A 27,944-nucleotide genomic window follows, 5' to 3' on the forward strand; every position below is an offset into this window, starting at 1 on the left:
CAGGGCACAAAAAGTAAAGCTTTAGGATCAGGTGGTGTGCACTGGCTCCTCCCCCTATGACCCTCCTCCAAGCCTCAGTTAGGTTTTTGTGCCCGGCCGAGAAGGGTGCAATCTAGGTGGCTCTCCTAAAGAGCTGCTTAGAAAAGTTTAGCTTAGGTTTTTTATTTTACAGTGAGTCCTGCTGGCAACAGGATCACTGCATCGAGGGACTTAGGGGAGAAGAAGTGAACTCACCTGCGTGCAGGATGGATTGGCTTCTTTGGCTACTGGACATTAGCTCCAGAGGGACGATCACAGGTACAGCCTGGATGGTCACCGGAGCCTCGCCGCCGGCCCCCTTGCAGATGCTGAAAAGATTCGGCATTCAGGATTGGATGCTGGTGACCACGGAGGCCAGCCCGAGAGGCTGGGGAGCAGTCACACAAGGAAAAAATTTCCAGGGAGTGTGATCAAGTCTGGAGACTTTTCTCCACATAAATATACTGGAGCTAAGGGTAATTTTATAATGCTCTAAGCTTAGCAAGACCTCTGCTTCAAGGTCAGCCGGTATTGATCCAGTGGGAAAAACATCACGGCAGTCGCCCACGTAAACAGACAGGGCGGCACAAGAAGCAGGAGGGCAATGGCAAAAACTGCAAGGACTTTTCGCTGGGCGGAAAATCATGTGATAGCACTGTCAGCAGTGTTTCATTCCGGGAATGGAAACTGGGAAGCAGACTTCCTCAGCAGGCACGACCTCCACCCGGGAGAGTGGAAACTTCATCGGGAAGTTTTTCCACATGATTGTGAACCGTTGGGAAATACCAAAGGTGGACATGATGGCGTCCCGTCTGAACAAAAAACGGGACAGGTATTGCGCCAGGTCAAGAGACCCTCAGGCAATAGCTGTGGACGTTCTGGTAACACCGTGGGTGTACCAGTCGGTGTATGTGTTCCCTCCTCTGCTTCTCATACCTAAGGTACTGAGAATTATAAGACGTAGAGGAGTAAGAACTATACTCATGGCTCCGGATTGGCCAAGAAGGACTTGGTACCCGGAACTTCAAGAGATGCTCACAGAGGACTTATGGCCTCTGCCGCTAAGAAGGGACTTGCTTCAGCAAGTACCATGTCTGTTCCAAGACTTACCGCAGCTGCGTTTGACGGCATGGCGGTGGAACGCCGGATCCTAAGGGAAAAAGGCATTCCGGAAGAGGTCATTCCTACCCTGGTCAAAGCCAGGAAGGAGGTGACCGCACAACATTATCACCACATGTGGCGAAAATATGTTGCGTGGTGTGAGGCCAGGAAGGCCCCACGAAGAAATTTCAACTCGGTCGATTCCTGCATTTCCTGCAAACAGGAGTGTCTATGGGCCTCAAATTGGGGTCCATTAAGGTTCAAATTTCGGCCCTGTCGATTTTCTTCCAGAAAAAATTGGCTTCAGTTCCTGAAGTCCAGAAGTTTGTCAAGGGAGTATTGCATATACAACCCCCTTTTGTGCCTCCAGTGGCACTGTGGGATCTCAACGTAGTTCTGGGATTCCTCAAATCACATTGGTTTAAAACCAGTCAAATCTGTGGATTTGAAGCATCTCACATGAAAAGTGACCATGCTCTTGGCCCTGGCCTGGGCCAGGCGAGTGTCAAATTGGTGGTTTTTTTCTCAAAAAAGCCCATATCTGTTTGTCCATTCGGACAGGGCAGAGCTGCGGACTCGTCCCCAGTTCTCTCCCTAAGGTGGTGTCAGTGTTTCACCTGAACCAGCTTATTGTGGTGCCTTGCGCCTACTAGGGACTTGGAGGACTCCAAGTTGCTAGATGTTGTCAGGGCCCTGAAAATATAGGTTCCAGGACGGCTGGAGTCAGGAAAACTGACTTGCTGTTATCCTGTATGCACCCAACAAACTGGGTGCTCTTGCTTCTAAGCAGACTATTGCTAGTTGGATGTGTAATACAATTCAGCTTGCACATTCTGTGGCGGGCCTGCCACAGCCAAAATATGTAAATGCCCATTCCACAAGGAAGGTGGGCTCATCTTGGGCGGCTGCCCGAGGGGTCTCGGCTTTACAACATTGCCGAGCGGCTACTTAGTCAGGGGCAAACACGTTTGTAAAATCCTACAAATTTGATACCCTGGCTAAGGAGGACCTGGAGTTCTCTCATTCGGTGCTGCAGAGTCATCCGCACTCTCCCGCCCGTTTGGGAGCTTTGGTATAATCCCCATGGTCCTTTCAGGAACCCCAGCATCCACTAGGACGATAGAGAAAATAAGAATTTACTTACCGATAATTCTATTTCTCGGAGTCCGTAGTGGATGCTGGGCGCCCATCCCAAGTGCGGATTATCTGCAATACTTGTACATAGTTACAAAAATCGGGTTATTATTGTTGTGAGCCATCTTTTCAGAGGCTCCGCTGTTATCATACTGTTAACTGGGTTCAGATCACAGGTTGTACAGTGTGATTGGTGTGGCTGGTACGAGTCTTACCCGGGATTCAAAATCCTTCCTTATTGTGTACGCTCGTCCGGGCACAGTATCCTAACTGAGGCTTGGAGGAGGGTCATAGGGGGAGGAGCCAGTGCACACCACCTGATCCTAAAGCTTTACTTTTTGTGCCCTGTCTCCTGCGGAGCCGCTATTCCCCATGGTCCTTTCAGGAACCCCAGCATCCACTACGGACTCCGAGAAATAGAATTATCGGTAAGTAAATTCTTATTTTTGATGTTTGGGAAAAAAAAAATGTTAAAAAAATAAATAAATATATATATATATATATATATATATATAATTTTTTTTTTTTTTTTTTTTTAAATAAAGTAGTTTTGGATAGGGTTAAGTTCATGTTCTTCACCTAATTCACTCATAAAAAAACCCTGACATTTTCGGAGTGTTTTTTTGGGGGAAAAAACGTTAGTTAAGTGGTTAAAAGCCTTTTGAAATGCATGCTATGTCCTCAGTGACCTTCAGCTAGCAAAACGGTAAGCCAGTAATTTGTGAGCAATATGAACACATACAGCACCTTTTCTCCTGTTAGAAAATGTGTGTTTCAGCCCCTGAAACCCAACATAAACTGAGATCGAATTTCATCTATTTTAATTTGATTTAAAATTACCAAAATCGACCTTTAGTAAATTTCCCCCCAATAGTGTAATATACTTGGTGGTATTCAAAACATTTATCATGTAACTCATAATCTCTCAAACCGGTGTGCAGTTAATATACCACCTGTCGGGATCCCGGCGTTCAGGATCCCAATGCCGGTATCCCCACAGTGGCTAAATGCTGGCAGTCGGAATCCCAACCGCAGTCCTGTATTCCCACTTTGGGGGTAGGACACGCCACGAAACTCACCACCGGGCCTGAAGCGTGGCTAGCGCAGAGAGACCGCGAGGGTACTCGCTGCCGGGATGCTGCTGTCTGGGATACTGACACCTGCTGCAGCAGCAGGCTGGGACTGCAGTGATGGTGCCCAGCCCGGGAGATGGCATTTGGCGCTGTGACCCCCGGCGGGGAAGCCAGAGCAGCGCCGTGACCCACATCCCTCATCTTCCCCCGGCAGCGGTCACATGTGACCGGGGGGAGCTGAAGGTGCAGCGCTGCATCAGGAGCTGTCAGAAGCCGGCACCTGGTGCAGCATCAGGTAACCCCCAACAAGCTGCTGCTCGTGCTGGCTTATCGGGTTAAAACGATAGCCCCCCGGCGGGACAATTAGCCCGACAGACTTTAATTGATATATAGTGTGTTCTGCTGCGGAGTACACTGGGCTCCACAAGGAAAGGCATAGGGATGTAGAGTAGGAACTTGATCCGAGGCACCAACAAGCTCAAAAGCTTTGACTGTTCCCAGAATGCATAGCGCCGCCTCTATAACCCCGCCTCCCTGCACAGGAGCTCAGTTTTGTAGTTGGTGCCGCAGATAGCAGGCACATAACAGAGGGGCTGCTCTGGGCAGCCCTAAGAAGAGCTTTTTTGAAGAAAAGTGAAGACTTCAAGGGCTGTGGCAGTGTGTACATGTCTAGTGACATTCACTGCTGCAGCTCCATCTCTCCCCAGCGGCGCTGTACACTCCCGAGCCCTGGTTGCCAGATAACTACAGCAGGAGGCTCCGGTTTTCTTCTGGTCAGGCCCACACGACGGGGGCTCTCCGGGATCGCGTGGCCGCGCTTCGGGAGGTAGTGAGTGGATCCCGCTCGCAGGACCTGTGCTTTATTGCGATCCGGCGCGGTCGGTGGGAGGCGGGCCGCGCGCGTTGGCCACTGTGGCAGTACAGGCGATCCCACTAGATCACCAGGGCATGGGTACAGGTCAGGTTTTCCCTTAAAACCTTTTTATGTGTAACCCGCAGTACCTGGTGGTTTTGCCATCAGAGGGGACAAGGCTTAGACCTGGAGCCCCTCCCCCAGCCCCAGGGCGCCATTTCCAGCAAATGTTCCCGCCCTGGAGCTGCATATCTGTCTCTCCCTCACTCCCTGTCAGTGTCTGGGCGCCATTTCTCTCAGCTACACTGTTCCTGGAACTGCTTGGGCAAATCCTCCTTTGTAAAGCCGCCTGGTTGTCAGCGCTGTGACTTTACACGACACTTAAGTATTCTACATGTCAGTTAGACAGTGTTAGTTAAGAAAGAGTGCATTTAGTCAGGGTTCTCTGGTACAAGTACCCTGTGATATACATCCAGTTCTTACTGTGCAGTGTTATATCTATTGACTACATAGCTATATAATAAGCTAGTCCAGTGGTGTATTATTGTTCGTAATAACCTCTGCATTGTTTAACTGTGACTATATGTGTGTGCATTAGCTTGCTGAGTGGTTTCCATTTCGTATCTCTCACTCAACTTGCTATCCCTATATTCTATAACCTGAAGGGGCTTGGTGCGTCGGGTTTTATATTTATATAGGATTTTCACAAGATATACTTTAATACGTATTTTTCTCTGTGATTTTAGTCCCTATATCTATCCTGTATCTCTGCTTGTGCTGACTACACTGCGCAGGGGTTTGGGCAAGAGGTATTGTGCTGCTGACATTTGTACTGTGTTACCTGATACTGCAAGTTATATCATGTCTGCTTCTGAAGGTAACGGTTCTGGGGCTGAATACACTGCCGGTGTTGCTGACGCCACAGATCACTATGAGGAGACTACAGCAGCTGTGGGCTCTGGTTCTGGGGGCTCCTTGCCCCCCAGTGGGACTGTGGAAATGGGGGTACATAATGACCCACCATGGGATACTTTCTCCACGCTTCTACATACGCTAGTTACTAAACTAACACCCCCTATGGGACCTCCTATGCCGGTGCAACCGTATGTGGTCCCCGCAGCTAACCCGCCATGGGCGGATAATTTATCTGCTCAATTGAAGAAGTTGAACCAGTCCTTGACTAATAAAAAGTCTGACTCTCGCTCGCCTAAGACCAAGGGATCCTATAAGCGAGCTCTTATCTCCTCACAATCCACTGCTGTCACTGACACCTCGTCTGATGAAGATGGCGCTTACACTGACCCCACAGATTCTGACACAGATACTGCTGATGGGGAGGGTAGTTCACATGTGGATGTTCCTGATCTTTTGGAGGCTATTAAGTTGATTTTACAGATTACGGATGATCCCGAGCCATCCGACCCTCCTAAGAAACCAGATAGGTTCAAGCATCAGAAGGTGGTTAAACATGTTTTACCTCACTCTGACCACCTAGTGGATATACGTCAGGAACCCTGGGGAAACCCGGGTAAGAATTTGTGATTCAAAAGAAGATGCTGGCTCGCTATCCCCTCGCGCCAGAGGTGTCTAAAAATTGGGAAACGCCTCCTCCAGTGGACTTACATGTGGCTAGGATGGTGGTTTCCTCAGCTCTACCTTTCACTACCATCACGTCTCTAAAAGAGCCTTCGGATAAACGTGTGGAGGGTTGTCTGAAAGCGATTTACACCCTCACGGGTGCTGCACAAAGGCCCACTATTGCAGCAACATGGGCTACAGAGGCTATTGAAGCATGGGCCCTAGAGTTAGAAGCTGAAATCTCTTCTGACCATGCTAGACAATGCTTGTCATATATTGTCACAGCTTCTCACTATATTAAAGAGGCAGCTTCTGATGCCGGTATTCTGGCAGCCAAGGCCTCTACTACATCAGTCCTGGCTCGCCGGATATTGTGGCTGAGATCCTGGTCTGTGGATCTGGACTCTAGAAAAACCCTGGAGGTACTCCCTTTCAAGGGAGATATTCTGTTTGGGGAGGACTTAAATAAGATTGTGGCTGACTTGGCTACTGCCAAAACTGCCTGTCTGCCAAGTACCGCTCCTTCTGTGTCGAAGGCTAAAGGTACTTCCTTTCGCCCCTTTCGTCCTTCAGGTAAAACAAAAGGCCAGGCGTACAACAAGCAGGCCCGCACTTCCAAACCTGGTAAGCCGAAGCCCAAAAGAGCCTGGGCTGCCCGTCAGCCAGCTTCCAAGACCGATAAGCCTGCCGCATGACGGGGTGGGGGGCCGGCTTCTAGGGTATACCCAGGAATGGTTGAAGACCACTTCAGATGCCTGGGTACGGGAAGTCGTCACTCGCACCTACCCCCTCATTGGTTTTGCCGGACAGACAAAGGCAAACACTCTACATTCGGTGGTACAGACCCTCCTGGATACAGGAGTCGTAGTACAGGTGCCTCTTGCTCAGAGGGGCCGGGGGTACTATTCTCCTCTGTTTCTGGTCCCGAAACCGAATGGGTCCTCCCGGCCCATTCTCAACCTCAAGGCATTGAACAGGTTTGTGAAAGTTTCCAAGTTCCGTATGTAAACCCTTCGCTCTATAGTTCTGGCCTTGGAACCTGGGGACTACATGGTCTCCCTGGACATACAGGATGCTTACCTGCATATATTCCTATAGCAGTGTCACATCAGCAATACCTGAGGTTTGCCATTGGCAACCTCCATTACCAGTTTCGGGCGTTACCCTTTGGTTTAACAACGGCTCCGCGAGTCTTCACCAAAGTTATGGCGGTGATGGCGGTGGTACTCCGCTGTCAAGGGGTCAGGATACTGCCGTATCTGGACGACTTGTTAATCCTGGCAAATTCCCCAGAACTTCTCCTACGTCATCTGGATATGACTGTCCAGTTTCTACAAGCCCACAGGTGGCTCATCAACTGGATGAAATCCTCCCTGGTCCCTGCTCAGAGCATGGTGCACCTGGGAACGCTATTGGACACTCACAACCAGCGATTGTTCTTGTCTCAGGATAAAGTCCTGAAGCTTCAGGACAGGATTCGTTGCTTCTTTTCTTGTCCGCAAGTGTCAATACATTCGGCGATGCAGGTGCTGGGCCTCATGGTATCAGCATTCGACATGGTGGAGTATGCTCAATTCCATTTTCACCCCCTCCAGAGGCTGATTCTAGCCAAGTGTAACGGCCTGCCTCACCGGATCAGGTCTCACATGATCTCATTGACTCCGGAGGTCCGTCTGTCGCTGCACTTGTGGCTCCAGGACCAACGAATGTGCAAGGGCTGTCCCTTCTGGATATTCGACTGGGTCCTGTTGACGACGGATGCCAGTCTAAGAGGTTGGGGCGCGGTGCTGGACCAAGGAGGAATCTTTCCTCTCGATCAACATTCTGGAATTGCGGGCGGTCTTCAATGCGTTGAACCTGGCCCAGCATTTAATTCAGAACCGTCCTGTTCAAGTTCAGTCGGACAACGCCACCACAGTGGCTTACATAAATCATCAAGGCGGCACTCGAAGCCGTTTGGCAATGAAGGAAGTCTCACGGATTCTACATTGGGCGGAACGCCATCTACCGGCCATATCGGCAATATTCATTCCGGGAGTCCTGAATTGGGAAGTGGACTTTCTCAGTCGTCAGGACGTACACCCCGGAGAGTGGGGCCTCCATCCAGAAGTGTTTCAACTCCTAGTGGAAAAGTGGGGCCTTCCAGACGTAGATCTGATGGAGTCTCGACACAATCACAAGGTTCCGGTCTTCGGAGCAAGGACGAGGGATCCTCAAGCAGCATTCGTGGATGCGCTGGCGGTGCCGTGGAGGTTTCAACTGCTGTACGTGTTCCCTCCGGTGTCACTCCTGCCCAGGGTAATTCGGAAGTTCAAGCAAGAAAAAGGAATTCTGCTTCTCATAGCTCCAGCGTGGCCCAGATGGCACTGGTTCTCAGACCTGCAGGGCCTATCGTCAGAGCGTCCAATTCTACTTCCACAATGCCCAGACCTCCTTGTTCAGGGCCCCTGTGTCTACCAGGACCTAGCCCGGCTGTCTTTGACGGCGTGGCTCTTGAATCTTCCGCCTTAAGGGCTAAAGGGTTGTCTGAGGAGGTCATTCAAACTATGTTGCGGGCCCGGAAACCGGCTTCTGCTCGGATTTACTATAGGTTCTGTCATTCTTACTTTGTTTGGTGCGCATCTAATGATTATGACACTTCCAAGTTTAGTACAGCCAAGTTGTTGGCCTTTCTTCAGCAGGGCCTGGACTTAGGCCTGCGTCTGGCCTCCCTCAAGGTTCAAATATCTGCCTTGTCGGTGTAGTTTCAGAGAAAGATTGCGACCTTACCTGATGTGCATACCTTTACTCAGGGTGTGTTGCGTATCCAACCTCCCTATGTCCCGCCTGTGGCTCCTTGGGACTTGTCGGTGGTTTTGGAGGCATTACAAGAGTCTTCGTTTGAACCTCTTGTTTCAGCTGATCTTAAGTGGCTTTCCCTTAAGGTGGTGTTTCTGCTGGCTATTGCTTCAGCTAGAAGAGTGTCGGATTTGGGTGCCTTGTCTTGTAGTTCACCATATCTGATATTTCACTGTGACCGGGCGGTTCTTAGGACTCGTCCCGGATATTTGCCTAAGGTGGTTTCTTCGTTCCACCTTAACCAGGAGATCGTGGTTCCGGCACTTGTTTCTCCTGATCTGTCTCCCAAAGAGCGGTCTTTGGATGTGGTATGGGCTCTCCGTATCGATGTGAAGAGAACTGCTTCTATTAGGAAATTTGATTCTCTCTTTGTGCTGTTTGGATTTCACAAACGAGGCTGGCCTGCTCACAAGCAAACTTTGGCCAGATGGATTAGAATGATGATTGCACATGCTTATGTGAGGCCTGGTCTGTCAGCTCCTGCTCAGGGAGGCGGGTTAAAGAGGAGGCGGCGCTATGAATTCTGGGAACAGTCAAAGCTTTTGAGCCTGTTGGTGCCTCGGATCAAGATCCTACTCTACACCCCTATGTCTTTCCTTGTGGAGCCAAGTGTACCTCGCAGAAAGAGTTTTAACAAAGGTAAGTTCTTACCATAAAACTCGTTATAATAATATGCTTGAAAAATAAATTGAATATATGGTTTTCTGTATGGTTTTTTTTTGTGCCGAAACTGCCCACAGATACTGTATGTGTAGACCAAGTGAAAAATTTACCATACTTAAGGGTATATTCAGTTGAAGTCGGATCCATTCCGACATGCATTTGTCGGAATGGATCCGACAACCCCTATACAAATCTCATCTCAATTTGACTTTTTCAAGTCGAATTGAGATGAGTGACCCAGAGGAGGAGAGGGGGAGGGGAGCCGCAGGGAGACCAGCGGGGGACAGCCGCCGGCAGCCAGAGGAGATCAGCGCTACAGTAGCGCTGCAGAGGGATGTCACGTAGCCGCCCGACCTCACGGCAGTGTCCACCCGGCTCCAGCAAGCTTGCCGTGAGCGGCGCAGCTGTGTGACATCCTGCTGTAGTGCTGATCTTCTCTGGCTGCCCGCGGCAGTCCCCCATCTCCCTGCGGCTCTCCTCCTCTGGTTCCGCATCTCAGTCCGACATCTTTTGATGTCGGACTGAGATGGTCGACACAAGCACGTGGTTCGGCAGCTATTCCACCGACCCACGTGCTTTTCGACAAGTCGAATTTATTGACTTCTCGAAAATATTGAATAGGTCGAATCACGATTCGACCTTAAAAATTCGAAAACTGACGAAGTTTTCGACTTCAATTGAATATACCCCTTAACGGTAAAGGTTTTTTTTCTCCTGTACTCCTGGTCACCAGTGACTTGGGAAAGTGCCTGATATGTAGTGAAATGCTTGTGACCTTGAATGCATTATATGTAAATGCCTGAGGCATCGAAGTGTAACCCGCAATCTCCTCAAGGCAATGACTTGTGCCTGTAACATCTTGTACTGTTGTACTGCTACAAACAATATTTGAAGTGTTGAGAGATTCTTGAAGCCCATATTTAATAAACAGAGCACTATCTTCTGTGTGCTCTATAAAGTCCTTAATAAATCCCCTTTATAATGAGATAGGGAAGAGGCAAACTGGCTAAGCTTAGAATAAAACTGCTTACCGTACTACATTGACATATGAGCTGTTATTTTATGCTTTAGTTATCAGGCTAATTTCTGAGTGTTTTTGCTTAGTGCAGTGGTTCTCAAACTTTTTTTGAATCATGAGTAACAGCATTTTGTTTCACAGCACCCCTGGGCGCAAAGTTTCTTATTGAAAAATTCTGAATAAATATTAAATTAAGGGCCCCATTTATCAACAAGACGTAACCCCTTTAGCACTCAATAAAAACTAAGTTTACCACTGTTAGCCCCTGTACACAAACATTGGTTTTGCCTATCACATGTTATAGACAATAGTTTGAAGTGGTCCTGGACCTCCAACATCCCAGGGCACCCCTGCAAACGCCTTGAGGCACCCCAGGGTGGCAAGTCCCCAGTTTGTAAAGCACTGGTTTATTGTAACCTGGTTTCCTCACACTATGTAGGTGCGCAGAAAAGCTTGATATGTTCAGGTACCCTATAGCCTTGATGTTGGCGGCACATCTTGCTGATTTGAATTGGCCAACTCTCCCGTGACACCCATGTAACACCCCTGTAACACACCCATGACACCTTCTCTTCTTGTGATCACTTGGGGTCACCTCCTAGTCTCCACCCAGAAATGCCCATGGATTGCAGATGTCATCTGTAATCACAGTGATGCCATACGTAAATGTGTACAACATCCCACACACTGGTTTGCCTATGCGCAGTAAGTGTTTCCTAGACATTTTGCACACTGCAGCAGAAAATAAATAGCTCAACAGTGTGAACATAGGTGCTGCGTCCACCTCTGAATCAGGCCTTAAGTAATTGGACCACTTTCCGCACATTTTTGAAGCATGAGAGAATAAAAAAAATCCTGTTTTATTTATTAACAGTTTCTTATATAGCGCAGCGTATTCCATTGCGCTTTACAATTAGAACAACAGTAATAGAACAAAACTGGGTAAAAACAGACAGACATAGAGGTAGGAAGGCCCTGCTAGCAAGCTTACATTCTATAAGGAAATAGGCATTGATACACAAGGATAGACGCTACCTATTGCATAATGGTTCACCAGATTGCTAGGTTCTTAATGGGTTGTATGATATGATCACCCAGCAATTTTGGCAAATGGTCTGTAATTAGATAGGGAAGCACTGAAGGTTTATGCGGGTGGGTCTGGAATTATGATAGGCTTGTCTGAAGAGGAGAGTTTTCAGGGAATGTTTAAAGGTTTGGAGACTAGAGGTGAATCTTATTGTGCGTGGGAGGGCATTCCACAGAGTGGGTGAATCCCGGTGGGAACAAGTAATACGTGTGGATGAGAGATGCAGATTTTGTGCAGAGCGGAGAGGTCGGTTAGGAAGATATAGCTTGAGGTGAGTGAAGAGATGTATGTTGGTGCAGTTTGGTTAATAGCCTTGTATGTAAGTAAAAGTATTTTATATTTAATATGGTAGACTACCGGTAACCAATGGAGGGACTGACAGAGCGGATCTGCAGATGATGAACGTCTAGCGAGGAAGATGAGCCTCGCAGCTGCATTCAAAATGGATTGTAGTGGTGAGAGCCTATATTTGGGAAGACCAGTCAGGAGACTATTACAAAAATCAATGCGGGAGATAAATGAGAGCATGGATCAGAGTTTCTGCTGTGTCTCATGTAAGATATGGTTGTATTTTGGATATGTTTCTTAGATGTATGTAACATGATTTTGAGACAGATTGAATGTGGGGAACAAAGGACACCTAGGCAGCGAGCTTGTGGGGTAGGGATGATTGCTGAGTTATCAACAGTGATAGAGATATCAGGTTGGGAACTACTATTGGGCTTTGGAAATATAATTAATTCTGTTTTTGTTTTGGAAATATTAAGTTTGAGGTGGCGAGATGTCATCCAAGATGAAATGGCAGAAAGGCATTGAGTGACACGGCCCAATACAGATGGTGACAAATCTAGGGAGGATAGGTAGATTTGAGTATCATCTGCATGCAGATGATACTGAAACCTGAAAGAGCTGATTAGTTTGCCAAGAGATACGGTATAGATAGAGAAAAGCAGAGGACCTAAGACTGAGCCTTGCGGTACTCCAACTGAAAGAGGTAGCAAAGAGGAGGTGGAATCAGAGAAACTAACACTGAAGTAGCGATTAGATAAGTAGGATGAGAACCAAGAAAGGGCTGTGTCCTGAAGACCTAGGGATTGTAGTGTTTGTATGAGGAGACAGTGGTCAACAGTGTCAAAGGCAGCAGAGAGGTCAAGGAGAATAAGTAGTGAGTAATGGCCTTTAGATTTAGCAGTGACCAGATCATTCACTACCTTAGTCAGTGCTGTCTCTGTGGAGTGTTGGGCATGAAATCCTGACTGAAGTGTGTCCATAAGCTGTGTTAAGAAAGTGTGTAAGGCTAGAGTAGGCAAGTCTCTCAAGTAGCTTGGAGAGGCATGGGAGCTGAGAGATGGTACGGTAGTTTCAGAGAGTGTTTGGGTCAGAATTTAGTTTTTTCCCAGAATGGGAGTAATCACTGCATGCATTTTGGATCTTATCGATCTTGTCCTTGAAATAGGAAGCAAAATCTTGCTCTCTGATAGTGGCTGGTGGGTTGGGTGAGGGAGGGACAAGAAGTGATCTAAAATGTGAGTAATACCAGAGTATGAGTTATTATTGATAATGAAGAAAAGATATATTGGTTTATCAAATAATGTGCAAAGTATATTTGAAAACTTGCAAGTGTCTTTGTTTCCATTACTCTTTATGGGGAGATCTAGCTTTTAGCAGGATATATCGCATCTAAAATGTGATGTGTAGTACATACCACCCTATGTCTGCTATTGACATCACTGTTGCTCAATGCAACAATTTCTTCTCTTCAGACCCTCAATGTGAACAGTGTCGCAATGCGCCGGTGCCCGGCATTAACCTACCAGGTCCATCAACACTGGTGACTAAATGTCGCAGCGGGTCCTCTATGGATGGGCGTTCGTCAGTGCCCGCTACATTGAGATTTTCTCCTGAGCTGTTTCCTCTGGCTTCTGCATTTCAGTCCCCGGCAATTAACAGGTGGTCACGGGTCCCACAGGGATGCACATGCCGCTCTGCCTTAAATTTAAAGGGGACTGCGCACTTGATGTGATGTCACATTTGGCGACAGTTTTGAATGCGCCTCCCTATATAACAGTCTCTGAGCACTGACAAGTGCATGACTATAGATTTGCATACACCATACTCACTCTAGCCCTTGTGTGTCTTTGTGGATTCTACTGGAAATTTTCTTTACATTCCTACATCTTTTGTGTTCTGGTCCCTACCTGATTCTTGCCTGTTCCTCAACCAAAGTTTCCCGTCCTGTCCCGACCCAGTTTGACGACTGTTGGCGAACATCAATTTCAACTTCAGTATATACCAATCCCGTACTTGGGAACGCAGACAGAGGGCCATGACCTACCTGCATGTCGAGTACAGCAGGAGTCCCTGGGGAAAGCCACTGACCTGTTAGACTCCAAACCTCTGTTGTGAGGGGTGGTCTTCAGTATGCCGAATGTCGGGATCCCGGCGCACAGTATACCGGCGCCGGAATCCCGACACCCGGCATACCGACAGCTATTCTCCCTCATGGGGGTCCACGACCCCCCTGGAGGGAGAATAAAATAGCGTAGCGCGCCACCGTGCCCGCAGCGTGGCGAGCGCAGCGAGCCCGCAAGGGGCTCCTCTGCGCTCACCACGCTGTTGGTATGCCGGCGGTCGGGCTCCCGGCACCGGTATGCTGGTCGCCGGAAGCCCGAGCGACGGCATACCGTACTACACCCGTTGTGAGTACATATGTGTTTACTTACATCGGTATCTTTCCTGCAGGTTAAACAGCCATGCTGTGCCATGGGGTTATTTGGCAGCGCCGACCGTCTTTTAAGTATACATTTTTCCATTAAAACGTCTTATTTGCAAAACTCAGTTAGGATACACAAGCAGCTTTTGCTGATTAAAATGATATGCGGCATGCCTATATTCTGTATGCGACTACACTTGTATCTGCATGCAAAATGCTGTGCTATGTGTTTTTCTACAAAACACTAACATAGCATTTCGTATGCAGATACAGGTGTGGATGCACACAGAATATAGGCATTTTGCACACAATTTTAGTCTGCTTGTACGTCTTAGTCATATAGTGATGCATATAAGAAGCACTTTTCTGTCCCCTTAGGCTGCAGAAAATGCAATGTACAGTAAGTTCTTCTCTACTACTCCCATGGACTGGTTGCACTTGGTTGTGGCTAGTTGCAACTGCAACTTATGCGCACTATGACCTGTTCATTGGTAAGCAGGTCACATCTGTATATTTGTTATGCAGCTGTAAGCTTATTTTGGTGTGTATAGTAAGGATGGACTACTTCTCCCAGGGGATATATTGATGTGATAAATGTGTACCCAAAATCAGTAATAACTTAACTTCTCATTTTCCTGACTCTTTTTTGTCAAAGTTTTCAGATAACAGGCTTTTGGATAGGAAATTAGATATCTTGGCAGAGAAGAAGCTCTATTTTTGACAGAGGAAATGAAAGTTTAACTTCAGTTGTGTATCTAAAACAAATAATAATTCTGATTGAAATTGGAGTACAAGAAGTTCATAAAATTGGATGTTAAAGCAAAGACTGTCTTTTTTTGGGCTGTAGAATTGACAATAAATAGAGTCCTACAAATACAGGATTAGAACAGTTGATTCACACTATGGGCCTTATTAAACGTTAGTAGTAAAGGGGGGTACACGTCGCAGAGATGTTTGCTTAATTTCTAAGCAATCTGACTTGATTGCTTAGAAATTAAGCACGGATCCCTCAGTATGTATGTATGTATAGCGATAGCGATGCGCGGCCCCATGCGTCACTATCGCTGACTCTAGTTTGGCCTGCATGCATGCCAAATCTAGTCAGATTTCTCACTTCACGGCTGGGTGAAGTGAGTGGTTCCCCCCCCCCCCCCCTCGCTCGGCACACATTGCGCTGTGTGCTGAGCGATCTGTTCTAGATCGCTCAGCACACATCTCTGGGACACATCGCTACATGTGTACCTCGCTTAAGAGCAAAAAAAGGAGCAATTTGTCCCTTGGTAAAATCATGTTGCAGTGCATTTGTACCACTTGCTTTTCTACATGCTTTGTTCCATGAGCAAATACTCAGTACTCCGGTTTGTTAGCAAGCCAGAAAAGCAGGCAACTGGGCAAAACCATGTTACATTACAGGGGGGCAGAGAGATTTATATTTGGGGAGGTTATATTGTTTCTGTGCGTGGTAAATACTGGCTGCTTCATTTTTACACTGCAATTTAGATTTCAGTTTGAACACATCTCTGCAGAGAGAGTTAAGCCCAGTACTCACGGGCCGATCAAGGAGAGATGCGTGCTGAGCGAACCGCTCAGCACACATCTCTCCTGCCGCTCAGCACAGCGCGATCTGTGCTGAGCGTGCGGGGGGAGACGGGGGGGCCGCTCACTTCACCCAGCGGGTGAAGTGAGCGACCCGCTAGATTGGCCTGCATGCAGGCCAATCTAGCAGCGGCGATAGCGATGTGCGGGGCCGCGCATCGCTATCGCCGAGGGGGCTACACACGGAGCGATCCTGCCGATATTCTAAGCAATCTAGTCAGATTGCTTAGAATATCGCTCCGTGAGTACCCCCCTTTAGATTTGAGTGGGGTAACCACACCTGCAGTGCACATGGGCCCTCATTCCGAGTTGTTCGCTCGCTAGCTGCTTTTAGCAGCATTGCAGATGCTAAGCCGCCGCCCTCTGGGAGTGTATCTTAGCTTAGCAGAATTGCGAACGAAAGATTAGCAGAATTGCGAATAGAAAATTCTTAGCAGTTTCTGAGTAGCTCCAGACTTACTCAGCCATTGCGATCAGTTCAGTCAGTTTCGTTCCTGGTTTGACGTCACAAACACACCCAGCGTTCGCCCAGACACTCCCCCGTTTCTTCAGACACTCCCGCGTTTTTCCCAGAAACGCCAGCGTTTTTTCGCACATGCCCAGAAAACGGCCAGTTTCCGCCCAGAAACACCCACTTCCTGTCAATCACAGTACGATCACCAGAACAATGAAAATTCCTCGTTATGCCGTGAGTAAAATACCTAACTTTTGTGTAAAATAACTAAGCGCATGCGCAGTAAGCGACTAATCGCAATATAGCGAAAATCGGCAACAAGCGAACAACTCTGAATGACCCCCATGGTTCTGCCCTTTAGAGGAAAATGTGGTATTGCAATCAACCTTGAATTAGGCCCAATACACTGTATACTGTTATTTGTGGGCAACTTGTCTGCTCTTTCTTGTATTGCTAGTTATATTGCAGCATTTATCTTTTCTTTCTGAAATATATTTTAATTTTATCACATTATTACTGTTCTTCCCTACTTAGGATTTGAATTTCTTGGTATACTACCATGGGAAACCATGTTGGAAGAAGAGAACACACTGATGACCTTTCTGCAAAGGTAAGAAGATTAGTGTCCGTTTTTAAATATTGCTTAAAATACAAATGCCTTATGGGGGTAATTCCAAGTTGATCGCAGCAGGACATATTTTAGCAGTTGGGCAAAACCATGTGCACTGCAGGGGAGGCAGATATAACATGTGCAGAGAGAGTTAGATTTGGGTGTGGTGTGTTCAATCTGCAATCTAAATTGCAGTGTAAAAATAAAGCAGCCAGTATTTACCCTGCACAAAAACAAAATAACCCACCCAAATCTAACTCTCTCTGCAAATGTTATATCTGCCTCCCCTGCAGTGCACATGGTATTGCCCAACAGCTAAAAAATGTCCTGCTGCGATCAACTTGGAATTACCCCCTATATCTGATAGTTGTGTTTTAATGTTTGTACAAGTTGTTAAACAAATGTAAAATATGACCTTAATTTCCATTTATATACGTATAACAAATGAACAATATGGATAAAAAGGCAGAACTTGTAGTTCACATAAAATAGCATGTTAGTGTCTGGCACTTTGCTTGGACTGCAGTCAGGCTGCAACAGTGGTGCATGCAGGGTGGATTTCTGAGTACCCAGAAACCCCACCCCCCCAACACAATGGACCAGATTTTTCTTGTATCTCAGCCGTGGTCTGACGGTTGGCAATTGTAGCCCCACCCCCTTGTGGCTGTATGCCACAATTTTGCGGGTCTGTCAGGAGGGGGCGGAGTCAGTATGACTTGATATAATTGCCCTCTCCCCACCGATCCACAAATTGCAGCATAAAGCTGTGAGGGGGCAGGGCTGCAATTGCCAGACCAGTTATGCCATGGGCAGTAGCGGCTCTTGCCACGGGCAAGCAGGCTTTTTGCCCGGGGCGCCGCTACACTGAGGACGCCGCCATGGCAAGAGCCGCTACTATTATCCTCCCTCCTTCCCTGGCTCCCGGCTGCAGCGAGCGCCGTGCGCGCCCGCTGCAGCCGATGTCGCTGACTCTCGCTAGAGGTCAAAATTGACCACTAGTGTCAGTGCGGCGCTGCTATGGGAAAGACGTCATGACGTCTCTCCCATAGAGAGGAGCCGGAGACAGCAGCAGCAGCGGTCTGGAAGCAGGAGCGAGGCTGGTAAGTATTGTGATTTTTCTTTTAGGGTTTCAACGCGGCTACAGGGGGCACATATTGGGGGCACTACTACTGGGAGCACAGCTACAGGGGGCACAGCTACAAGGGGCACATACTGGGGGAACAGCTACTGGGGGCACTACTACAGGGGCACTGCTACAAGGCACAGATACAGGGGGCACAACTACTAGGGGAACAACTACAGGGGGCACTGCTACAGGGGAAACAGCTACTGGGGGCAAATGAACTGGGGCCACAGCTACTGGGGGCAAATCTACAGGGGGGGCACAACTACAGGGGGCAAATGTACTGGGGGCAAATCAACTGGTGTGCACAGCTACTTGGGACAAATCTGGGGGCACAGCTACTGGGGGCATAACTGACCACGACCCTCCCCTATGAAGCCATGCCCCTGCTTTGTCGCGGTGGGGGGCGCCAGTGTAAACTTTCGCACTGGGCGCCACAAGGTGTAGAACCGGCCCTGACAATGGGGGCTTAGTGATGAAAAGTGCCCCAGCCGAGCCCTGCATTAATGACCCCTGCGGCATCCTCTTCCCTCAGGGCAGGGCAGACTCCAATAGTAAGTGTACTGTATGTAGTGTGTGTGTGTGTGTGTGTGTATATGTTTGTGTGTGTGTGTATTCAATGTGTGTGTATACTGTATTTATGGTGTATCCGGCATGCTGCTCCTGCTGCTGGCTGTCCCCCTGCCCGGCTCACCCACCCAGTTGTATGGTGAGAAGGGCATCTCAGTGCCCGAGGTTTAATACATATGCCTCTTCGGTAAATGGCCTCTGCGGTAAACGGTACTAATGCTTACCGTGGTGGTAAGCATTAGTACATCCCAATAAAATGATTAGGAAGAAAAAAATATGTATTAGACAAAATAACCACGTTAACAGTAAACACGTTAACTCCTTTTGGTCACATTGGATTATATTCTCATTTATTTATATTTCTGATTCACATCTCCTTTGTGTGAGGTGACATGCCTCACAATACACCCTTTGGTTTACTGCTTGTGACATCTACACTTCCTGTATGACTACTTGCTGTAGATTCACCCGCTTATAGATGTTGTCTTACCTACTGAAATTCACAGATACCTTGTGCACGCCAGTGAGAAGTAGCTCCATCTGCAGTCCTTGTTTTATTACGACACTGGGAAATTAAACTTTCTTAATAAAACCAGGAGAATGACAGTGGATAACAGAAATCGTGGCATAGTGGCTGGATATTATAAAAACAGCAAGTGAAAGCACAATTTTAAAAGAATAGATATCAAAGGATTTTTTTTACTGAGCTAAATAATAACCCTAAAATACATGGAGTATTTATACTTCACTGATTCACAGTATTCTTTTATTTACCCTTATACTTCACAGATTCACCATGTTCTTTCATTTACTCTTTCTGCTGCGGGGTACACTGGGCTCCACAAGGATAGACATAGGGGTGTAGAGTAGGATCTTGATCCGAAGCACCAACAGGCTCAAAAGCTTTGACCTTCTTCCCAAGATGCATAGCGCCGCCTCCTATATCACCCCGCCTCCGTGCACAGGAGCTCAGTTTGTAGTTGGTGCTTGCAGTGCAAGCATGTGACAGGAAGAGCTGCTCACAGCAGCTCTAGAAAAAGCTTTTTCTGAGGAAAAAAGAAGACTACAAGGGCTGCAGCAGAGACACAGATTGTGCTGGATGTCAGTAGACATTGCCTGCTGCAGCTCCATCTCTCCCCCCAGCGGCGCTGTACACTCCCGTGCCCTGGTTGCCGGGTACCTACAGCAGGAGGCTCCAGTTTTCTTCCAAGTTAGTCACACACGGCTGGGGCTCTCCGGGATCGCGTGGCCGAACTTCGGGAGGAGGTAAGTGGGTCCCGCTCGTGGGACCCGCACTTTATCGCGATCCGGCGCGGCCGGTGGGAGGCGGGGCGCGCGTGCTGGCGGTGGACACTGTGGCAGTACAGACGATCCCACTAGATCACCAGGGCATGGGTGCAGGTCAGGTTTTCTATCTAAACCTTTTTTTACAAGTAGCCCGCAGTACCCGGTGGTTTTGCCAGCAGAGGGGATAAGGCTTTGACCTGAAGCCCCTCCCCAAGCCCCAGGGCGCCATTTCCAGCAAATGTTCCCACCCTGGAGCTGCATATCTGTCTCTCCCTCACTCCCTGGCAGTTTCTGCGGCGCCATTATCCCTCAGCTTACTATTCCTGGGAATGCTTGGGCAAATCCTCCTATGTAAAGCCGCCTGGTTGTCAGTGCTGTGACTTTACAAGACACTTAAGTATTCTACCTGCCTTTTTTAGTCAGTGTTAGTTAAGAAAGAGTGCACTCAGTCAGGGTTTCCTAGTACAATTACCCTGTGATATACATCCAGTTCTTACTGTGTACTGTTATATCTATTGTTATATAGCTGTGTAAGCTAGTCCAGTGCAGTATTATTGTTAGCAATAACCTCTGCATTGTACAGACTGTGACTATTTGTGTGTGCATTTGATAGCTGAGTGGTGTCCATTTCGTGTCTTTCACTCAACCTGCTATCCCTATATTCTATAACCTGAGGGGGCTTGGTGCATCAAACAAGAGTAAAAAATGAGGTGCCTCTGTGCGCTAATGTGGAGCAGCCTAGGCAATATCTTGAGAAGGAATCACAAACAATTCCCCCAAAACAATCACAATATAACAACAATACAAGACACAACGCATGGGCGCTCACAATGGAACACTTCCCTTGATGTAAATGATGGAAAGCGTCTTGAAATTTTTCTCTTCTGGATTGTTCATGGGAAGTTCTTGTGCATGCAAGAAAAGACAAATATACACCGCACTCTTCGTGTATTACTTCCAAAAAATGAAGAATATCACTCCCCCTTCCCATGAAAAACGTATATCCAGTCGGTAAAGTGTTGGGGGAACTCCCCCTTCCAATTCACTTACACAGCTAAATAGTAAATCGGCATATCACAGAACAAAATGATGATGTAGGTCCTATATGTAGGACATTCAGTTTAACGGGGAACACTCTCCCCTTCCCAACACACTTACACAGATATGAAAATCAAGAGGCATTCATAATCCAAAGATTCCCTGATTAAATACACCGTCACCAAGTGAAGAAGAATGCCGGGGTTACCCCCTTGCAAAGCACTCACAGTCAGATAAATATATCAAAGGCCTGTAAGGTGGGTCTTTAAAATTCACTCCTAGTCTCCAGCCTTTGGCTCAATTTCTCCCCAAAATGAGAATCAGGGAAAAAGGAGGTTTGAAGTAAAAGTAGGATTTATTCAAACAAACAAACACTGGTAAAAACAATGGTGACCATACCCTGGAGGGTCGGAGGGGAAGAACATGGTATACAGACAGAACGGGGCCCCGTTAATCTGATCTCCTCCTGGTCTCCCACGGGTATGTTCATCCAAAAACAGATCTCTCCACCAACGCGTTTCGGCCCATTCCAGGGTCTTTGTCAAGGTATGAGAGACCTCCTTCTAACTACACTTTTATACTATCCTAATTACATATGGGACACAGGTGTGTAAATTGAAAGGCAATGTCCTGGAATGTGTATGGTGCTATATCATTACTCATGTGGGTGCCTAAACCAGATATACAAATTCATAGTCCCGGGCATTGGTGTGTAGGACGGCGAAAACGGAAATGACATCAATTACGGAAGTGACATGAATCCACTTCCTGCCGCTCGATTCTTTATGCAGACAAGCAAGTCCTTGATGTGCTTAATGCAGATCCGGTCCGGCAATAGTCATCCTCCCAGGAAGTAATGTATGTCCCGCTCATGGTCTCCTCCGTCCACGTGCCTCACACAAGATGGCCGTCTCGCGGCTTCCGTCCGCCGACGCCATTGCATATGCCCCACTTCCGGTCCCTTTCTCAGTTCAACGGCATTATGTTGTACGAATTGCAAATTAATTTCTGTTGCACCTCCCGTTCCATCTACAATAGGGATTATGTTTTACTATCCATATCCAATAAAATAGAGTACATGAAACACATATATATACAACTAAAAACAATGATAATAACAGGAAAAAGGAAAAAAAACCCTATAAAAATCTAATGAAAGATGTCATAAAAACCATTTAATTTCAAAATCCTGGTTTAACCCCATTGGTGCCAGAGTTTTGTATGTATGAATGAATTTCATTTCAGTTTGTGCTAAACGGGCCACCACATTCTTATCCCTCTCAGTGGGTTTAATATGTTTGATCCCAAAAAAACTTTTAATGTGGCCTGTCGAACACTTGTGCACCAATTTAAAATGTGCAGATAGGGAGTGTGTCTCCAGACCCTTACGGATGTTTCTTAAGTGCTCTCCCAGTCTGACCTTTAAAGGTCTAGTTGTTCGTCCAATATATACCTTATTGCAGTCACAAACTATCGCATAGACCACATTAGCGGTATTACATGTGATAAATTCCATGATTTCATGATCTTGATCATTTATCCTAATTGTTTCATATTTAGATGTGGAACCCCCATTAATATTACGACATCCTATGCAGTCACTACATCTATAGAAGCCTTTAGATCTATTATATCCTGGCCTTTTCACTTCCGGATGTAAACTTCTAACTAGTTGTGATTTGATACTAGGAGCTCTCCTATATATATGTAAAGGTTTACTGGGTAGATGGGGTCCTATTACAGGGTCCAACTTTAAAGTGGTCCAGTGTCTTCTGAAAATCTTTTCAATTTCCCTATGTTGGGCATTAAAGTCGGTAACAAAAGCCCATTGGGTGTCTGTATTTTTCTCTCTAGTTCGTTTGCTTGGGCACAATAGATCCATTCTATTGGTGGCCCTAGCTTCTCCCAAACCTTTTTCCACCTTTGTTTCATCATAGCCACAGGCAAGGAAAGACTTTTTCATATCCTTAGCCTGGAGTTCAAAAGTGGCATCTTCAGTGCAATTGCGTCTCAATCTTTTAAATTGGCCTCCTGGAATGGAGGTGAGCCAATTTTTATGGTGGCAACTGTCTGCGAAGATGTACGATGAACAATCCGTGGGTTTTTGATATGTTAATGTACACATTTTATTATCTTTAATGTAAATAGTTATGTCTAGGAAATTGATTTTTTCTGTCTCTATGTCAAACGTTAATTGAATATTAAGGTCATTGCTATTTAAATGTACACAAAAATCATCTAGAGTTTCCTTACTCCCCCTCCAAATGAAAAAAATATCATCTATATAACGGGACCAAAGCACCAGGTTCGCCCCATAATTGCCATGCAAAACATGATCTTCCTCCCAACGACCCAAAAATAGGTTTGCATAGCTTGGGGCGAACCTGGTGCCCATGGCGGTCCCCGTTAGCTGTATGAAAAATTCTCCCTTGAATAGGAAGAAATTATGTTCCAGTATAAATTGGATTCCTTTCAAAAGAAATTCCTGCATGGGGGGGACTATGTCCGAAGTGGAAAGAAAACTTTGTGTGGCACTAATGCCCTTTTCATGATTTATGATCGTATAAAGGGAGCTTACATCTGCACTAACCATATAGTATCCTTCTTCCCATATGATATTTTCCAACTTATTTAGGATGTCCCTGGTATCCTTCAAATGTGATTTATTTTGGTGTACCATTGGCTGTAGGTGAGAGTCAATGAACGCTGATAAGTTAGCGGTCAATGATTCCACCCCCGAAACTATTGGTCTACCGGGGGGATTTTTTGGGTCTTTATGTATTTTGGGCAATACGTAAATAACCGGTATTTTAGGGTTCTCAGTGATCAGGAACTTACACACTGTATCACTGATGGTGCCATTATCCCTATACATATGTATAATATCCGTAAGTTCTTTACTGTACTGCTCAGTGGGATCTTTCTTGATCTTTTTGTATGTATTGCTATCTCCTAGCTGTCTATAGACCTCATTTTCATATGTTGTCACGTCTAGGAGTACGATTCCCCCCCCCTTATCGGCGGGCTTTACTATAAGCTCATCGTTGTTTTTCAAGTCCTCTAACGCTAACCGTTCTTTTCTAGTAAGGTTGAAATTAATCTTCCTTTTGGGGATTTTTTCTGCATCCTTAAGTATCTGAGCAGTGAAGGTCTCTATGAAGCCCCCTTTCAAATAAGATGGATAAAAGGTGGACTTGGGTCTAAATTTAGAGACCTCCTCCATAGATTTGTTGTTCTCTCCTTCATCACTTTTAGATATGAAGAACTTCTTCACTGTTAGTTTTCGTATATACTTCTGGATGTCCACAAATAAGTTAAATTCATTGACTTTATTCGCCGGGGCATACTTTAATCCTTTTTCAAGGACTGACTTCTCATGATGCTCCAAAATATGGGAGCTAAGATTAAAATTTTTTATCTTGCCCTCCTGTCTATTGGGTTCTTGCTCATCATTCCCTTTGGTTATACTCTCCTCTATATTGTTCTTATTTTTGTTCTTTACGAAATTCCTATTTCGCCACTTCTTTCTCCCCCCCCCCTTTTCCCTCTTTTTGTCTTTTTGGAAGGTTTATGTATTATCTTAGAATTTGTCTCCTCCGACCTTCTCCTAAAAAAGGTCGGGGCGATCGTGGACAATTCATGGAGTAAAGGGGATCAAATCGATTGGAAGTGGGTGTTATCCACCAATCTTCCTTGGGGTGATTCACTCGCTCACCTTTAAACCTGTCATAATTTTCTCTCCATACTGGAGTATCCTTATTTCTCCATTCCCCTCTATTGTATGTGTTCCCCCTACGTTCTAGTCCTGATTCTCTATTAGGGTATCTGATATGTTCTGGAGGGTAATTGTTATATCCCTTATTTTTGTTGATACGGTATGGTGTTCGTACCTGTCTGTTTTTCCATACCTCCTTACCCCCTGATGTCTCAATCTTATCCCCACTTTTTTTCTCTTTGTCCCCCACCTCCTTACTATTATTGCTATCCCTAGTGAATTTCTTAAGTTTTCTTTCCTTTAAATTTTTTTCCGTTTTAATAAGTTTTTGTTCTATCCTTTGTTCTAATGTCCTATACTCTGGCAATTGAACAAATGGGTTAACCAGGATCTTATTTATATTGATATTATCCTCTAATTTATTCAAATCGTCTTTCCTTTTTCTTATAATTAATTCCATTAGTGCAAAGGAGCATTTCCTGGTAATATGGTCCCATTCCTGTATGAAAGGCTCCTCTGCATTAATAAATGAAGGTTTTTTTATCAATTTTAAGACCCTGTGGTATCATCTGGAGGGAGATATATTTCTCTAGCATGGCCACCTCCCACCAGGCATGACTTTCTTTAAGGAGATCTTTTTCTAATTTTCTCATGATGTTTTCCAGATTTTCATCTCTAAATTCCTCATTATTACTGGAATTGTCAAACAAAGAGTTTAATCTCTCCCTTCTACTTTCTCTGAGTGAGAACATGATGTCAAAGCGGCACTAAGGATACCTCTGATTGTGAAAGTAACAATAAACAAGAGTAAAAAATGAGGTGCCTCTGTGCGCTAATGTGGAGCAGCCTAGGCAATATCTTGAGAAGGAATCACAAACAATTCCCCCAAAACAATCACAATATAACAACAATACAAGACACAACGCATGGGCGCTCACAATGGAACACTTCCCTTGATGTAAATGATGGAAAGCGTCTTGAAATTTTTCTCTTCTGGATTGTTCATGGGAAGTTCTTGTGCATGCAAGAAAAGACAAATATACACCGCACTCTTCGTGTATTACTTCCAAAAAATGAAGAATATCACTCCCCCTTCCCATGAAAAACGTATATCCAGTCGGTAAAGTGTTGGGAGAACTCCCCCTTCCAATTCACTTACACAGCTAAATAGTAAATCGGCATATCACAGAACAAAATGATGATGTAGGTCCTATATGTAGGACATTCAGTTTAACGGGGAACACTCTCCCCTTCCCAACACACTTACACAGATATGAAAATCAAGAGGCATTCATAATCCAAAGATTCCCTGATTAAATACACCGTCACCAAGTGAAGAAGAATGCCGGGGTTACCCCCTTGCAAAGCACTCACAGTCAGATGGATATATCACAGGCCTGTAAGGTGGGTCTTTAAAATTCACTCCTAGTCTCCAGCCTTTGGCTCAATTTCTCCCCAAAATGAGAATCGGGGAAAAAGGAGGTTTGAAGTAAAAGTAGGATTTATTCAAACAAACAAACACTGGTAAAAACAATGGTGATCATACCCTGGAGGGTCGGAGGGGAAGAAGATGGTATACAGACAGAACGGGGCCCCGTTAATCTGATCTCCTCCTGGTCTCCCACGGGTATGTTCATCCAAAAACAGATCTCTCCACCAACGCGTTTCAGCCCGTTCCAGGGTCTTTGTCAAGGTATGAGAGACCTCCTTCTAACTACACTTTTATACTATCCTAATTACATATGGGACACAGGTGTGTAAATTGAAAGGCAATGTCCTGGAATGTGTATGGTGCTATATCATTACTCATGTGGGTGCCTAAACCAGATATACAAATTCATAGTCCCGGGCATTGGTGTGTAGGACGGCGAAAACGGAAATGACATCAATTACGGAAGTGACATGAATCCACTTCCTGCCGCTCGATTATGCAGACAAGCAAGTCCTTGATGTGCTTAATGCAGATCCGGTCCGGCAATAGTCATCCTCCCAGGAAGTAATGTATGTCCCGCTCATGGTCTCCTCCGTCCACGTGCCTCACACAAGATGGCCGTCTCGCGGCTTCCGTCCGCCGACGCCCAGGGAAGATTGGTGGATAACACCCACTTCCAATCGATTTGATCCCCTTTACTCCATGAATAGTCCACTATCGCCCCGACCTTTTTTAGGAGAAGGTCGAAGGAGACAAATTCTAAGATAATACATAAACCTTCCAAAAAGACAAAAAGAGGGAAAAGGGGGGGGGAGAAAGAAGTGGCGAAATAGGAATTTCATAAAGAACAAAAATAAGAACAATATAGAGGAGAGTATAACCAAAGGGAATGATGAGCAAGAACCCAATAGACAGGAGGGCAAGATAAAAAATTTTAATCTTAGCTCCCATATTTTGGAGCATCATGAGAAGTCAGTCCTTGAAAAAGGATTAAAGTATGCCCCGGCGAATAAAGTCAATGAATTTAACTTATTTGTGGACATCCAGAAGTATATACGAAAACTAACAGTGAAGAAGTTCTTCATATCTAAAAGTGATGAAGGAGAGAACAACAAATCTATGGAGGAGGTCTCTAAATTTAGACCCAAGTCCACCTTTTATCCATCTTATTTGAAAGGGGGCTTCATAGAGACCTTCACTGCTCAGATACTTAAGGATGCAGAAAAAATCCCCAAAAGGAAGATTAATTTCAACCTTACTAGAAAAGAACGGTTAGCGTTAGAGGACTTGAAAAACAACGATGAGCTTATAGTAAAGCCCGCCGATAAGGGGGGGGGAATCGTACTCCTAGACGTGACAACATATGAAAATGAGGTCTATAGACAGCTAGGAGATAGCAATACATACAAAAAGATCAAGAAAGATCCCACTGAGCAGTACAGTAAAGAACTTACGGATATTATACATATGTATAGGGATAATGGCACCATCAGTGATACAGTGTGTAAGTTCCTGATCACTGAGAACCCTAAAATACCGGTTATTTACGTATTGCCCAAAAGACATAAAGACCCCAAAAATCCCCCCGGTAGACCAATAGTTTCGGGGGTGGAATCATTGACCGCTAACTTATCAGCGTTCATTGACTCTCACCTACAGCCAATGGTACACCAAAATAAATCACATTTGAAGGATACCAGGGACATCCTAAATAAGTTGGAAAATATCATATGGGAAGAAGGATACTATATGGTTAGTGCAGATGTAAGCTCCCTTTATACGATCATAAATCATGAAAAGGGCATTAGTGCCACACAAAGTTTTCTTTCCACTTCGGACATAGTCCCCCCCATGCAGGAATTTCTTTTGAAAAGAATCCAATTTATACTGGAACATAATTTCTTCCTATTCAAGGGAGAATTTTTCATACAGCTAACGGGGACCGCCATGGGCACCAGGTTCGCCCCAAGCTATGCAAACCTATTTTTGGGTCGTTGGGAGGAAGATCATGTTTTGCATGGCAATTATGGGGCGAACCTGGTG

The 27,944-nt window shown here is 45.9% G+C and overlaps 1 protein-coding gene across 5 annotated transcripts in view; it reads left to right on the forward strand.

Moving 5' to 3' along the window:
- MBP (myelin basic protein) overlaps positions 1-27,944 on the forward strand; it is a 384,529-nt gene that overhangs the window by 46,916 nt on the left and 309,669 nt on the right. For all 5 annotated transcript variants that reach the window (XM_063923331.1, XM_063923326.1, XM_063923328.1 and 2 more), the window contains exon 2: positions 16,661-16,736. In XM_063923331.1, coding sequence (XP_063779401.1) covers positions 16,686-16,736 — 51 coding nt within the window. In that variant the 5' untranslated portion in view covers positions 16,661-16,685. The remainder of the gene's footprint in view (positions 1-16,660; positions 16,737-27,944) is intronic.

Source organism: Pseudophryne corroboree, chromosome 5, assembly GCF_028390025.1.
Source record: "Pseudophryne corroboree isolate aPseCor3 chromosome 5, aPseCor3.hap2, whole genome shotgun sequence".
NCBI lineage: Eukaryota > Metazoa > Chordata > Amphibia > Anura > Myobatrachidae > Pseudophryne > Pseudophryne corroboree.